At 39.1% G+C, this 15,728-nt stretch overlaps 1 protein-coding gene across 1 annotated transcript in view; it reads left to right on the forward strand.

The window, feature by feature from the left end:
• The window catches only part of STEAP4 (STEAP4 metalloreductase), a 28,893-nt gene extending 21,807 nt beyond the window's left edge, over positions 1 to 7,086 (forward strand). The window contains exons 2-5 of the mRNA XM_056485476.1: positions 1,836 to 2,291; positions 3,643 to 4,170; positions 4,698 to 4,862; positions 5,873 to 7,086. Coding sequence (XP_056341451.1) covers positions 1,836 to 2,291; positions 3,643 to 4,170; positions 4,698 to 4,862; positions 5,873 to 6,142 — 1,419 coding nt within the window. The 3' untranslated portion in view covers positions 6,143 to 7,086. The remainder of the gene's footprint in view (positions 1 to 1,835; positions 2,292 to 3,642; positions 4,171 to 4,697; positions 4,863 to 5,872) is intronic.
• Positions 7,087 to 15,728: the final 8,642 nt, after the last annotated feature.

Consider the following 15,728-nt stretch of genomic DNA (forward strand, 5'->3'; position numbering starts at 1 on the left):
AAAAGATTTGGCAATTTTATGCATGTGACAGAGCACACAAATATGCAAGACACATTCAGATGGGTCCTTTGAGGATTTATTTTCATGCTCAGTGTACTACTTGTCAAAGTACATGGAGTCCAGCTGCAGAGAGCCAGGGTTAACACCCTGCTGGTCTGCAAAGCCTCCTGTGGGACCTGCCTGAGCCACACAGACCCTCCAGCAGGTGCTCAGCCCTTCTCCACCTGAATCCTCACCTTCCCTAATGACCAGGAGCAACTGCCTTGGCCCCCCTCTAAACCAGGGTTCCCACAAGTGCAAGAATGCAGCTGGGCAGGCACTGATGCCAGCTGACAGCTACATAGCTAAATAAAGAAGTTGCCCAAGACAAAATCTTCACTGTGATTCTCAGGATAAGAATTTATATGTCTATTTTGCCAGCAAAGGTTGCATCCCTCAGCATAGGCTACAGCTGTTTGCATCCTTGACTCACAGTTCTTATCCCTAAATCATGGCAGGTAGGGGGAAGCTGAGGCTTGATTTTTTTCATTCACCAAAAAAAATGCAAGTTTTGGGTCAAATAATTTAAAATCGTGCCAGATTTTTAAAAAGCTAAAACAGTTCTGGATAAAGAAAAATACAAAAGAAAGTTAAAACATAATCTCAGTGTTTTTAAAAGGCAGTATGTATATACTGCAGCATTCTGAATGGTGCTTCACAGAAGCATGTAAGCAAAAGGTTCATAAACAACAGCAGCAAAGATGTTGTTTTGGTTGTAGCTAACCATTTCATGCATTTCTTTCCTGCAAATTGTAAGACCTGTTATTCCCACAGGTCTAATTAGGGCAGTTAGCTATGAGGCAGTAAAAGACTTGAACTGAGGCTCCTGCAAATTAAATCGCTGTTCCAAGTCCCAAACTGATGGACAGTCCAAGAGAGGGGTCAGACAGGTCTGTCTGATGGACAGGCCCTGAGACCAGGGTCTCCTGATGGATGTCTTAGGTTTTCTGCTCTGAGTTCACCTCTTCTTCAGGGAGAACAGCATGTGGACCTACTGCAAGACCTATGGAACAGACCTTCTTGATTCTGTGTTTGTATCATGGGTCTCACTCTGCAAGTGCAGAGCAAACACACTTCTGTTGCATGGATAATACATTAAAGACTTTGAAGTTGCCAGGTACAGTGATAAAGGAAGAGAGATAAAACCTCAAAGAGAATTTTATTATGAGTAATACATAAATACCAAAAATCTATTTTCAACATTAAATATTCAAGTCCACTGTCCAAATGCTTCATGGAACATTCTTCAGGAAATTGAAGAATAATAATAAAACAAACTGGCACTGACTACTTGCATTAAGGAAATACTGAAAACAACAGATAGGTTTACAGCTACCTTTTATAATAACCTTTCATAAAATATTTTGAAAAAGACTTTACAGGTTCTAATCTGATTAGAACAGACTCCACCTCAATGCTTTTCTATAGTGTAAGTAAGCAGAAATTACTCTGAAAAGTGTGCAGTCCTTGCTCTCTGTGCTCCTGTGTCTTTGCCTCCTATTTTCTCTTTGAGAGGAAAACTGAAACAGTTCAGCTGGATGCTAAAATCCATAAAGTGGATGAAAAAGAGAGTGCTGTAAGAGATGGAGAACTGAATATTCAGAATGGTTTTTTAAAACTGTACATAAATCTTCTGAGAGTGTGTATTCAGAAGAGTGTGCAGGAATCATATTAAAGGACAAGAAGAAACTAAGATGTCTATTTTGTACACCCAGAGCAAATACAAACCTTTCCAAGAGATTGATGTTTTGCTTAGTTTGTTCTGATTACTTGTTTGGTTTGGTTTTTTTTAACAGATGAATAAAAATTCTTCCAACACAATGGCTTTGGCTCCTAACACTTCTAACAAAAGAGAGACCGTGTGCATATTTGGAACTGGAGATTTTGGACGAGCTCTGGGGCATAAGATGATTCAGTCTGGCTACCCCGTGGTGTATGGAAGCCGAAGCACCCAGATATCCAACCTGATTCCCAAGGGTGCAGAGGTGTTGGGCCATGCAGAGGCAGCACAGAAAGCTGCTGTCATCATTGTAGCAATCCAGAGGCAGCATTACAACTTCCTCACACCACTAGCCGAAGTCCTCCACGGAAAAGTCTTGGTGGACATAAGCAACAACCTGAAGTTAAAGCAGTACCCTGAGTCCAACGCAGAGCACCTGGCCCAGCTGCTGCCTGGCAGTAAGGTTGTGAAAGGCTTTAACACCGTGTCAGCCTGGGCCCTGCAGTCGGGCACGCTGGATGCAAGCCGGCAGGTAAGGCTGAGCAACAGCTTTCCTTGTCCCAGAGGCACACATCACATGGCTTCTTATCAGCTGCACAAAACACACCTTCACATCACAATTAGGCAGACTTGAGATGCTGTTCTCACTATAATCTCCCATTTCAAACCAAATGTGAGCTAAAATTCACTTTGGATTTTTAATATGGCATGACAAGGGATATAAATAGCTTGCCTCTGAACTCAGAAAGGTGTTTAGAATACTAGAGAAGAAAGAGAAAAAAGAAAGCAGAGCTACAAGAGAGACAACAAATCAGAAGGGTTGCATCAATTGCTCATCAAATTTCAAAAGTTAAACAGAAATGGGATGGGAGGAATTTTCAAAGCAAGAATAAAACGAAGAAAGCAAAACAAGGGAGGCAAGGGATACCATAGGGCAATGAGTATGGACAAAAAAGTATGCTGAAAGGTGAAAAATAACTACACTTTTACAAATCATTGCCACCTATGTTTAACACAACATCAGTGTGTGCAAACTGTTTTAACCAGCTCCTCATCCACAGGCCAGCAAGCACAGAGCTGGCCATAGGAAGACACACAGCAGATTACTTGAAGACAAATCATTTATTATGGCCTTGTTTTCTGCCATTTCAAAGGACAGTCCTCTTGTACAACACAATGCAGAAATCATCTAGCTTCTCAAACCATTGCTAACTTTGTTCTCTACTGCCAGAAAAATGGTTTTGACTAGAGACCTAAGGGCTGCCAAGCCTAGGTTCTATAAGCCTTCACCACCTCAATAAGAGCAAAAATTTTCCCCTTTGCCACAGTTACAAAAGGACTATGGTCTTACACACTCACAGAAAATATTCTTTCTTCACTATTCTACTAGGCCTGGAAAGAACTAATATTTACTTTTGTGACAGGGAAATTGTGTTTTAAAGATCTCTGTCCTCACTTCACTGGAGTATTTATTTATAGGAGCAACCGAAAATTTTGCTCTTACTGCTATTGAAAATTTTGCATCAATTTAGTCCTATGAGATCTTGTGCTTACAAACTACTTGCAGATTTTCAGAAAAGTATGTCAAGTCTTCTACTCAAAGACATATACTAAGCCTGTTTTACACTGTTCTTTCCAGATATAAAATTTTTCCACTTGACACAATCTTCTTCCCTAAAGTAAAGAATCATATTCAAAGTTCTTTGACTTGTTTGCCAGAAGTACCTTTAGGCTACTTTCTTACCTATAATAATTAAGGTCAGCTGTAAGCCAAGTAAGCAAAGAAGCAGCCTAGGAAGCTTGTGCTTACTCCAGGCAGGATGGCAGTAGATAAAGTCACAAAAATCTGTAAAAAATAAACTTCTGTTTGCTTTTGTCTGCAGGTGTTTATCTGTGGAGATGATGTGGAAGCTAAACAAATGGTCATGAATATTGTTCGTGGACTGGGTCTCACTCCAGTAGATAAGGGATCCCTCTTGGCTGCACAGGAAATAGAAAATTACCCTCTGCAACTCTTTCCAATGTGGAAGTTTCCCATCCTTCTGTCCCTTGGCCTAGGTCTATTCTTCTTCTTTTACTCTTTGGCTCTTGATGTAATTCACACTTATATTTATGAAAACAATAACTTTTCCTTTTTTATTGCAATTACCGTTCCAAATCGGGTCTTCCCCGTAATGGCACTCACCCTTCTCGGCCTGGTTTATCTTCCTGGTGTGTTTGCTGCAATTATTCAGTTGTACAGAGGTACCAAATACCAGCGTTTTCCAGACTGGCTGGACAAATGGATGCTGGCTAGGAAACAGCTTGGACTAATAGCCTTGGCATTTGCTTCCCTGCATGCTGTGTTCACTCTTGTTACTCCATTGCGTGCCTTTGCAAGTTGGAGAACCAGCAAACAAATCATCTCCCAGGTAAGTTTTGTTCCCTTTCTTCTGGCCCTGCCAAAATAACACCCTCTATCTTGAGATTCAGAAATCCATGTGGACAGTCCCATGTTCTTTAAAACAGGGTAATATTCCTAGCTTGTGTTTCTTTTAGACATTGATATATCTGCATTTTGTTGATATTATGTTGAGCTGAGAAGATTTCTGGCCTCAGTCTTCCTCCTAGAAAGTTGACATATTAATAAAATAATCATATTTCTCCAAACACCTTCAAGAATAGAATATATTATGACTTTCTGAACTTAACAAAGGATCACATATCTCTCTTCAACAGGTCTATAGAAGAGTAAAACATGTACCTCAATTACAGTTACATGGAACTACATGTAATATAATTCCTCTCCTGCTTTTAGATCAAGCATTTAAAGTAAATCTCTGATGATCAGAGAGTTAATGTATAACATTTATCTCCTACTTACCTGTAAGGAAACTCCTTCTACTTATTGGTGCCAAAACTGCTATCACTAAAATACACCTGGTCTTCTTTTCTTCAGGCACTGAGCAATGAAACAGTACCACTCGACCACACTAATGCCTGGCTTAGTGACTCTTACTTGGCTATGGGAATGTTGGGATTCTTTTTATTTGTTCTTCTGGGAATAACTTCCTTGCCTTCAGTCAGCAACAGTGTCAACTGGCGAGAATTTCGATTTGTTCAGGTAAAAAGGCCATATCTAAAGAAACCCTCTTCTGAAAAAATCTCCTTCCCTTATCAACAGCAGCCATGGGCAGGTTTCCTAGAGACTTATGGCTTTCCTCCATTAGTATCTCCAAATGTGATCTGTGCATTATCCACCATCACACAGTGAAAAAAACATCTACATGGCCATGCAGTTGTAAAAACCCACAACTGCTCTGATGGCTGCTTATGGTACAACTGGGATTACTGCATTAACAAGAGAAAGCTGGGAAGATGTGAGCTCCTAAATGGAAAACAGAAAACTGACTTTGACATCAAATTCCACAATTCTACTAAGCCACAAAATAATTTAGGCATTTTATTGGGCTATTTTTTTTTTTTTTAATTCACAAGATAATTCAGTTAAAATGAATCTGAAAATTACTTTATAACTCAAATCTTCTCAATGCCACGCATCTAAAGAGAATCTGCAATTTCTGCAGACTGTAAAAACTGCTGTGACTATAAACAGGCTGCCCTTGGTAACACTATAATCTCAGCTCTCCATTTGGAGGAAGTTTGGTGCAAGCTGCTGTGCCTCTGCTGGAGTTGGGCTGGAGGGGAGGAGAGGCAAGAGAAGGGAAAATTACTATCAATGAATGTTTTATCAAGGCAAAAAACTTGCACAGTATGTTACTTCTGGATGGTTTAACACTAGAGCATAAAAAAACCTTGGATCTCTCCACTGAATGTCAGCATTTTCTCTGTTTTTTCACAAATATGACAGCCACTAGGCAGTACATGTGAGCTAGGAAAAATTATAAGGGATATTGATGGAGAAAAAAAAAAACTATTTAATCTATATCCATTTTAATTGATTTTTTAAATAATAATAGCCTTTATGTTTTATAAAACAGTTTCATTTTACCGGTCCCCAAGTTGGCACATGCCACAAATCTTACTGTATCCTTAAATTTGCATTTGTTCTGGTTTAATTTACTGTTTTAACTTCCATTTCTTCCTTTGTTTTTTTCCTTCCTTCTCCTTTAGTCCAAACTGGGATATCTGACACTGATTTTGTGCACTGCACACACGATGATTTATGGTGGAAAATGGTTCCTGAACCCATCAGCATACAAGTGGTATCTTCCAGACATCTACATGCTCTCCCTCGTTGTTCCATGTGCTGTACTGGTTGTCAAATTTGTGCTGATATTTCCTTGTGTAGACAAACATCTCACACGAATTCGGCAGGGCTGGGAGAGAAAACCCAGATATTCAGAACAGTCAAATTATATTATCAACAAGTCTGCTGTATAATTAGACTAAACTGCATTATTAAAAAAATATTATGAGGGCATATTAAAATGAAGTCTTAAGCCTACTCTATCTGGAGAGGGAAAGAAAAAGTGAAAAACTTGGCCAGGTTCTGTATAAAACAAAGCCACCCTAATAACAAGCTTTAAATACAAATGAGGCTATTGAGTTTCTGCACCCCAGGCATACTTACACACAGGTGCAGACCCTCTCTTTTGCTCTGTTTATTTCCCCTTGCCTATTTATCCTGCATCCAAACTCTTCCAGAGCTGGGCAAAATCACAGAAACCTTTGGTGCTAGGCAGTGTTCGTTCCTCTTTCTTATCCTGCCCATCAGGGCTCATCTCTTTGTTCACCTACACACATCCACAGAGATCCATATGCATACCTGCATGAGTTTCCACACATTTCCCTCTTTCCAACCCCAGAAGCCATCAGCACCAACAGAACAGCCTGATGGATGCTAGCCAAGGAGCAGAGCTTTGCCTCCCAGCATTGTTTATCCTCAATAATATCTGATCCAAGGAGAGCTATGCTGATGACTTAGAGATAGTCAAGTAAGATTTGTCTGGTTTGTGTACAGGAACCCTGATGTTCAAAGTCAGTGGGTCAAGGATTGCTGAATCTTTGCCTGTCCTGCTCTACCAGAAATTCAGGGACAAGGGGAAGGAGTAAAGATCAAAATGGCAGAGATGTGAGAAGTGCTTATAAGCCTCAGCTTTTTAAGGATAGGCAGAAAATGATCTGTGATTTTTTTGTATAAGCAGTGAGTTGTAAGAAAAGAAATGGAAAGAAAATCCTTTCCTTTGAGGGATGGGATTTGTCATAGTCATATCTCATGAAGATAATACTGTTGATTTTTCAAAAAATAAATCATTGGATGTGATATTACAGATATTCTATAAAAATATGCTATAAAGACAATAAAGTTGGGTTTGTTTTTTTTACACTCTTGGCCTCTGTTATCATTTTGGGAACCTCTTCTGCTAAGATGCAGCTGCTAGTGTGCTCAGATACCAACAAAGGTGTTGGGAAGCCTTGGAACCAATAATAAAATGGGATCCTGTCTTCAGCCAGCAGCCTGGACTTGTCTTCCCCCATCTTTGTTTGCTTCTTGGATACTCAAACGAGCAGATCTTTGCTCAGTCATCCAAATAGGCTGAGGATGTTGAGGTAAAACAGGTTCCAGCTAGGATGGTGACTTCCTGTTAAATTGCAAACAGAAGATCCAACAGACTCCTTTGGACTAGAGAATAAAGAATGTGCTGGTTTTAAAGGAAGAGAATTGCTTGCTATTTTTTTACCTCTCTGCTGTTCTCCCTGTCCATACAAAGAACACTCACATACACGAAAGTAAAAGCATGCTACCCAGTACAGCTAGCTGTGCTTTCAAACTAGCATTGTCAAGCAGCTTTAAAAAATAAAACTAAAACAAAAAAACAGAACAACCATCTGAAAACATTTTTCAACAATGGAGTCTTTTTTAAATCTGGGAAATACACCTCCTCCTCATGGTATCCTCTGTCCCAGAATCTGTTCTTCATGTCCAAAAGAATGGTAAAGAGTCTGGGATATCAGCAACTGACAGAGCCAGATTTCTTAGAAAGAATTCTGGCACCAAGTGCTCTTACTAACCAGCACTGCTGCACATGTTATACTTGTACTAAACTGATATGCATATGTTGATGTAAGTCTTTACAGAAGTTTTCCTTGACTGCTGCCATGATGGAGCAGTACTGCACTTCAAGCTTACTGCAGTGATTTTCCACAGAGTCATTTATTGCAGAAGGGATCAGGTAAAGGCTCAACAGCCCCAAGTGACAACACTGTTATGAGGATGCCTGCAAGACTGCTTTACAGCTCCCTGGAGCAGAGATGGAAGCAGCAGAAAGAGAGGAGGAAAACAAGACAAGGCAAGAGAGAGAGAGATTGTGTTTGCATGAGTACAAAGGGACAGGGAAGAGCAGAAAATAAGTAGCAGCAGTCTGAGTGAATCTGCTCTAGATTTGCCATTTTGGTGACAGTTTCTCCAGATTTATGTTATTACCAATAGTAACAGTTCCAAAGCACTGACACATATTGGGTTTTGATATTACTTTAAAAAGGATTTATTCTTGGGTTTCTGCCTCTCTCCCAACACGGATTTAAAACCTGCCCTTCCTCTCTCACAGCTGAGCCGGTGGATTGGAGTTTAAACTCCGACAGCCATGGCAAGTCCTATTTAAAAGCTGTGCTTTATGAAATACAAACAGTGCAAGTGCTCTGCATCTTTTCCTCCCAGCCAACAGGCTCCTCTGTGTTTTCTGAGGGCCTTGTTTTAAAAGAGGCCAAACCAATCTCCTTTACCCTCACCAGGAACTAGCACTGACTGAATACTGCTTTGTACACTCACTCACAGCTAATCCATAGTCTCAAACACCCACAGGACTGCCCTTCTGCAGGCAAGAAAAAGGAACTTATTTGGGGATGGATATCACGTTGTTTTGTCAAGTGAAAACAGACCAAGATGTACTGGAAATGCAAAGCAGCTGGGTATGATTTGCAATTTGCTGTTTGCTCCAAGGATGAAGTGCCAATATTGGCTGTGTACAAACCAAGCAGGCAATTCTGTTTGCTTGCACTGGGGGGTCCAGCAGCTCTCAGGAGCAGATCCAGAGCCCTTGCATCTGAACTCAGCAGCAGGTGCTTTGTTGACTTCAGTAGGTAACAGGTCAGATCTTCATCACTCAGATCTGAGTGAGGGATTTCATGTTCTTGTAATATCCTCTTGTACTTGGGCAGCTAGGAAGGATTTGCTTTACAAATACACAAATTTACTTCCTGAACATAGTACAGAAAACAAGTTCAGTAATTATACTGCTAGTGAAAGTATTCAATGGTAGTATTTTGTAAACAATAGCCAGTGCCAGGAAACCTGTTGGTAGCTTGTGCACATTACTCACAGCTGAGATCTTGGTATTCTAATTTTTATCCTTTTATGTACTGAAAAAGCCTGCTGAAAAAGGAGATCAGAAGGATCATGAAAGGAATTTTGGAAAGGGTGTTTTCCATGTGGTTCCCAGAAGCCAAGAAAAGCTCTTATATGCATTTGTACATAAGAACTCCTGCAGGAAAAAGCATTGATTGTTATATCTACTTCTAAATCAGAGTCAACACTTAGAATATAAAAATTACAGCATTTTAAATAAATGGTCACCTGGATATTGTCACAGTAACAGCTAAGTTTGGACTTCATTACAAAAGAAAGTTTTATTCTGATGCACTACAGCATAGTGGGATGGACAGCAGTGTGGGTAGATCTCTATATCTTTTGTGATAGGGTTAACTTAACTCTTTGCCTTTTTGCTATACCTGGGGAATACGTATTTTAACCAAAAAATATACTTACTAGTGAAAAGGAAGTGTTTTAATTAATCAAATTTCCTTGAAACAGAATGGGATTTCAGACACTCACTGGCCCCAGGGGATGCAGCTGACACCACAGGTACTGCTGGATCCTGAACCATGGAGACCTGAGCAATTCCCTTCAGTTCCACCACACTACACACTGAAGTCCAGAGATCTTGAATTTACTTGTGCTCTGCAGCAGAGCCTTCTGTCAGGCTTCTCTGCTTTATCTAAAGTCACCTTTCCCTCCAAGACATGACACTTTGTGACCCATTCTACAAAGCTCCTTTATTCCTGTATGTCTGGCTTTTGCAGCTTCCCTCTTGCAAGCTCCTACCAGCCACAAGATTTTACAAGATCAGCTTTTGCTTCAAATGCTGTTGAGCATGTTGGATTCACTAACCCAAATACCAAATACCCAAAAGAACTAGTAAATATTATGAACAGTCACAGCAGCTATGTAACCCATGTTTGCCTGTTCTTCCTTATTATGATTTGCATATTTAATGAGCATTCAGTGTACCCATAATAGCCTAAATATGGTTTCTCAGAGAGTATTTCTCCATTTGTGTCACTAATTCCTGACCTTAACATGAATGATTTTCTCCCTCAAGGAAGCTCAAGACATTCCTCAAGATGTATTTTTTATCTATCACTGTGGATAACTACACATCTCTTATTCTTGTACATTGCCTTAATGTTCTTGACTCTGGGAACCCAGAAATGACATAAATATTAGCTCTGACAAGACTAGACCCCAAAATATTGCCTTCTTATAAGCAACCTCTGTTCTACAAGAAAAATACACTACAGAATCTTGACAGACCTCAGAGAACTGCATGAAACAACATCTCCAAATGCTGCAAGCCAGAAGTGGTAAATTTTGCTCATATGTCTTCACAAACATGTTTTATTCCTGTCTCTGTCATTGCTTCCACATTCAGATTTGCTTATTATTCAAGATACAATCCCTTCACTGTGCTTCTCTTCACATGTGCTCAGATTTAAACTAGGAATAGCTTAACTGCAGTCAGCAGACTCAAGACAGCAGCAGCAGCAGTAGTAATAGTGTAGAGGCCTTTCCTAGTTCTAGTTATCCATTAATTTTTTTGCCCCATTTTTATGGAAGATGGGAAAATGTAGTCTTTATAAACCTCTCTCTTAAAGCCTTCAGAAAATACATAAATGAAAATTGAAAAAAGTGAAAGTTATTATAATATGCTAACCATTACAGGACACAGGTGGTTGAATACCACTAGACCAAAGTAGAATGTCCCAAAAAAGGCATGTTTGGGACATATTATCTATGACAGAGTGCTGGCATCAAAGGGAAAGGTATTTTTAAAGAAACATACTGAAGAAAAGCATATGGAACAAAATTTAAAAGCTATTAGAATGAATGAGAGAGAGAAGGAAAGAAGTTGGGGGGGGTGGTGGGAAGCTGTTTTTCTTATTTCCTACAGCTCCATGACAGAAAACATCACATATTTTTGACTGCAATTATAAATCAAATTACCAATTATTATTTCATTACCTTGTAAATAATAAAATAAAGAGTTTGATCTTAGCAGCCCTGGAGTTCAAACTACCCTTTAGGATCCCACCACAGCCTTCTTTCCCCAGTCCAAACAGGTACAAATATGCATATTTTCTCATTCTTTACAACAACCATTCCAAAGGTAGCTGCCATTCCACATCACACCACTGATGGTCAAGAAGCAGCAGTATCAAACCCAGCTGTGCATCAGACACAGGTCTTGGTATTAAATATATTTGGAAGAACTGTTTCCTTGGGGTAAAAAAACTAGAAAAGATGCCATAGCCCAACTGCACAGGATGAGAACAGATTGCTTAATGGAGTGCTCTGTTTCAATGCAAGACACCATCATCTTCATTTTATAGTTAAAGAAGCAAAATCAAACACAGAATTTCACTGAGAAAAGAGTAACTCGTTCACACAGCATGAAAACTGGAACTAAAAGAAATCCTGCAGTACTTGGTGAAGAAGACAAGTGAGAGTGGGGCAGGGTGAGTAGAACCTGAAGAGGTGACTGGAAGGGTAGTCCTTCCTCCTCCCCACTTGTCCAGTAAGGAGGCAGAGCTTCAGGAGCACTGGAATAGGACAGATGCAGTGTTGCTGTCATTTAGAAACAGCTCAGGCAATCAGAGGTGATGGATGCAGAAGTAATTGCAGTGAATTATGTTAAATACATACAGGATTATAGTTTGTTTGTGTTTCTAGTAGCTTCTGTTTTCCAATGCCAAAAGTAAAGCTTGGAAACAAAATCCCATCTTTAATTGGATGGGTCTGAAGGTTAAACCTCAAGTCACACTTCAGAAACTCCAGTCTGGTCTTGCTGGCAAGCCTGTCGAGCATTGTTGACATAAATAAACCCAAGAACTTAGGATACTCAATCTTGCCTGAGGGATGCCTCCTGTCCAGTTCCAGAAGTCTGGGAATGATAAAGGGGCTGACTTGGAACAACACCAAATACCCAAGTAGCACTGAATACTACCAATAACTTCTAGCATCTCTTCTTCAAACACCCATGTTTCCTGGCAAAGCTGTCTTCCCTGTCTTTTACAAAGAAGCTGACACTTAGATTCACACTTACTGTCTTCACAGACATATCCCAATTTTCTTTAATGATCCCTGTGTCAGTGACTCATACAACATCACGCAGGAAGTCAGAGGAGAGGAGAGGAGAGGAATTGGATGCAGGTTTCCTGAAGCTAAGGATAGTTCCCTAATTACAAGGAGCTTTACAGATTAGAAAGCCAGAAGGCAACCTTGTGATTAGCTATTCTCTCTTCCTGCAGAACACACACTGTAGATACTGCCTAAATTAATTCCTTTCTGAATTATCAGGAGTTGTCATATTTTTCAGTTCACAGACCTGCTACAAATTTTCCAACAGTAATACAGATTGCTGTAAAGTTTAAGCTTCCTGACAACATGTAGTTTCATCCTAGCTACCATTTGTTATTGCTGGCAGGTAATACATTAAAACAGGCTGCATTAAAGATATTCCGAAGGAACTGTTGAACTTGATTTAAACATTAGAGAGCTCACCACAACTTCTGGCAAATTATTTTGACAGCTGATTACCCTCACTTCAATACATATCCTGGATTTTTTTTAACTGTAGTATTCAGTAAACATAATTTATGATTTCCATGATTTATCTGAAGTGTCCAGAATGGTGGCTGTATATAGACCACATATATTACTCCAGAGAAGAAGTTCAGATGTAAGAAGAAAAAGTATGAGTTATATGTATGTATATATATATATATATATGTATATATATATACATATATATACACACATATATATGGAGAAATACAAATTCTAGTGCTCTTCTGTATATGTGGAAATTCAAATACACACTGAAACTTCTTGGTGATGAAAGTGAAAGATTTAATGTATTTCCAATCAATTTTTTTAAGCCTAGTAAAGTAAAACATTAATATATTTACTGTCAATGTGGATAATCTTAAACTTAACCATAATTTCACACACCCCCCCCCCCACAAACAAAAAAAAGCCCAGATCCTAATAAATATTTGTTAATAACAGTGTGAAAACAGCAAGGATATTACCTGCAGGTTTACAGGTTTTGTAACCTACTCTGTTAAAATTCACACAAAAAAACAGCTACCACATAAGCATGTTTCTAGGGAGTGTCTCAGGAATTAGCTGTAGACCCACCATGATGCCTAACAAGTCTCAACAAACAGAAAAATCACTGCTGAAGAAATGTGCAAACTGTAGTACCCTGGAAATCTGCAATGAGGACAGAAACAGATGGACAGGTTTCAGTGGATGGTGCATTTTCAGCCACAGCCCTTTGAATCCAGCTCTCCAGAAGGTAATTGAAGAGGAACAAAGACTTGTCACACTTCAAGCCCAAGGAGAAGCAGCCTGGAAAGCACCAGCTGAAAACTATTTACAGAGGGCCTACCAAAAAGGGTTATGAACCTTGTTCAAAAATGCTAAGGGGGCAGGAAAAGAGGGCAGGAGAAAGATCTATCACGGTTTTGTGATTTTCAGAAGCACAGAGAAGAAAACTCCACTGCTGCAGGGAGCAGTGGCTGCATATTGTTTTACACTGTGAAAGGGACAATAGAGTCTTTGGAATGATCTCCATTGACACCAAAAATGTTGGAGTAAGAATGTTGTTGTAAGAATGTGGAAAAATTTCTTACATCCACACATACAGTAATTTTTTAAAAAGAGTTAGAGTTGAATGCAATAAACAGTAGAATAAGTCACTACTCTACTGATGAAATGGACAACCCAGTAACTGGAAAAGTGAGAAAAAGCAGCTTGTCTCTTCTATGAGACAGCAGGGAAAAAAAAACATAATCTATACAAATATATGCAACTCTGGGATTGTTTAACAGAGCACCAGGTGTGAAAGTATACAGCAAGTATCACATAAGCTTCAGATAAAACCACAAGTGTATTAGGCAGCTTTGGCTAGGTTTAAAGGTGAAATTCTACTTAAATCACTCTACCCAGAGGCTGAGAGTAAAGAAACATGTTCATTTCTTTCCAAGTTTAGGTATTTGACATTTGGTGTTGTTGCACTTATTTTTAAAGAACACACATAAGGAAATATATGGCTCAATTGCAACTTCTCTTTCTAAAAAAAAATAACATAAAGAATAATAAGCTGTAAGTGCTTGGGTTAGAAGTATTAGAACCATTTGAGAGAAAAAACATCAATATCAAATAATATCCCAACACGAGAAGGAGACAACAAAAAGCTTAGAGTTAAAACTATACAAATGATATTAAAAATATTCTGGATGTGCCTTGAAGACAAAACCAGTGAAAATAATCCTCGTTGGTCAGGTGACTATATTTTAGCATGGGTGGATTCACTCTTGCAAACACCAGGTCAACTGTGGATGCTTTAGTCAAACTTAAATCACTGAGTTTAGCAGAGGGCCACCAGTGTTAGATTAAATGTTAATTGTCTGTGTAATGCAGAAGGTTATACTGCATTGCAAAATCCTTGTTTATTCTTCAAAATAGAGGAAGGACTGTGAATGCCACCTGCATAACTTTTGTTTATTTTTCTGAGATTTTCTAAGAACAGACAATTGAAAAACCAATCATGTTGTTTCATCTTCTCTTTCTCCACACAGTTATGAGAGAAAAAATAAGTGAAGAGTTTCTTAAGTAGGTCGCTCTACAACAAGCACAGAGTATGTGTAAATAAAGAGACATGGATTTTCCCCCTAGCTATCTGGAGAGAAATTTCAGTGATCAGTCCAAACACTGGTTTGTCAGAGATGTTCCAGGAAAAACAGTAAAAATAAATTTAGTGGAAAATACAATAGCAACAACTTCCTAAGTAGGGTTGTTAAGTTTTCAGAAAACACATAGTAATAAAAAAGACAAATTCCCTTCTGTTACACACAACAGAAGGAGCAAGCTAAGAAAGTATCACTGTGCTAGAACTAGGTGCAGTGCTAATGTACTCTGGGAATGTGCCATAAATCCCTGCCTTGAACTTAATAAAGGCTTAAATAAGATTATTTCTGCTGAATATTCATGCTGCAACTAGTTAAATTATAGAAGTACTACCTAAAGATTCTGCAAATTAAATAAATGGAAATACTCATAGGAAAAAAACACCAGCCTTGTCTACAAGGAAGTAAAGAGATATTGTTCAAAGGCAGACTGAACTAGAAGAATCTGACCACTCCTGACACCCTCAGCTCTAACTACTGCAGCAGAAGAAAACCAAGCACTTCTCTTTGGGTGCAAAATATTTATACCTAATATTTATCTATAGTGAAGACAACTTCTAAAACCAGATCCTTCAGTCAGGATAATGACACTCCTTAACACACCTCCATGTTATGTTCCAGAGAGGAAAGGGCAGTATTTGCAGATAGTTTATTTCTGACTGGTTTTATTAACAGAGTCCATGAGGGAAACAAAATAAAGCATTTAAATTTCCACCCTTCTCTCCTTGCACTCACAAACCTCCAGAGCAAGCAGACTTATTTACCTCTCAGATAAAACAAGCCTGGCCACTTCAACAAGCATGAAGATATATACCTGTGACCTCTGGTCCCAGCTAGGTTTTCAGCAGAGACCTTCACAAGTCTGATTCTTGTGCAAAATAGGACTATGCAAGTATAATTCACTGTGCTCACTACCAGTGAATAACTGGGGCCCCTT

Source organism: Oenanthe melanoleuca, chromosome 2 (assembly GCF_029582105.1).
Source record: "Oenanthe melanoleuca isolate GR-GAL-2019-014 chromosome 2, OMel1.0, whole genome shotgun sequence".
In the NCBI taxonomy this organism is placed as follows: Eukaryota; Metazoa; Chordata; class Aves; order Passeriformes; family Muscicapidae; genus Oenanthe; species Oenanthe melanoleuca.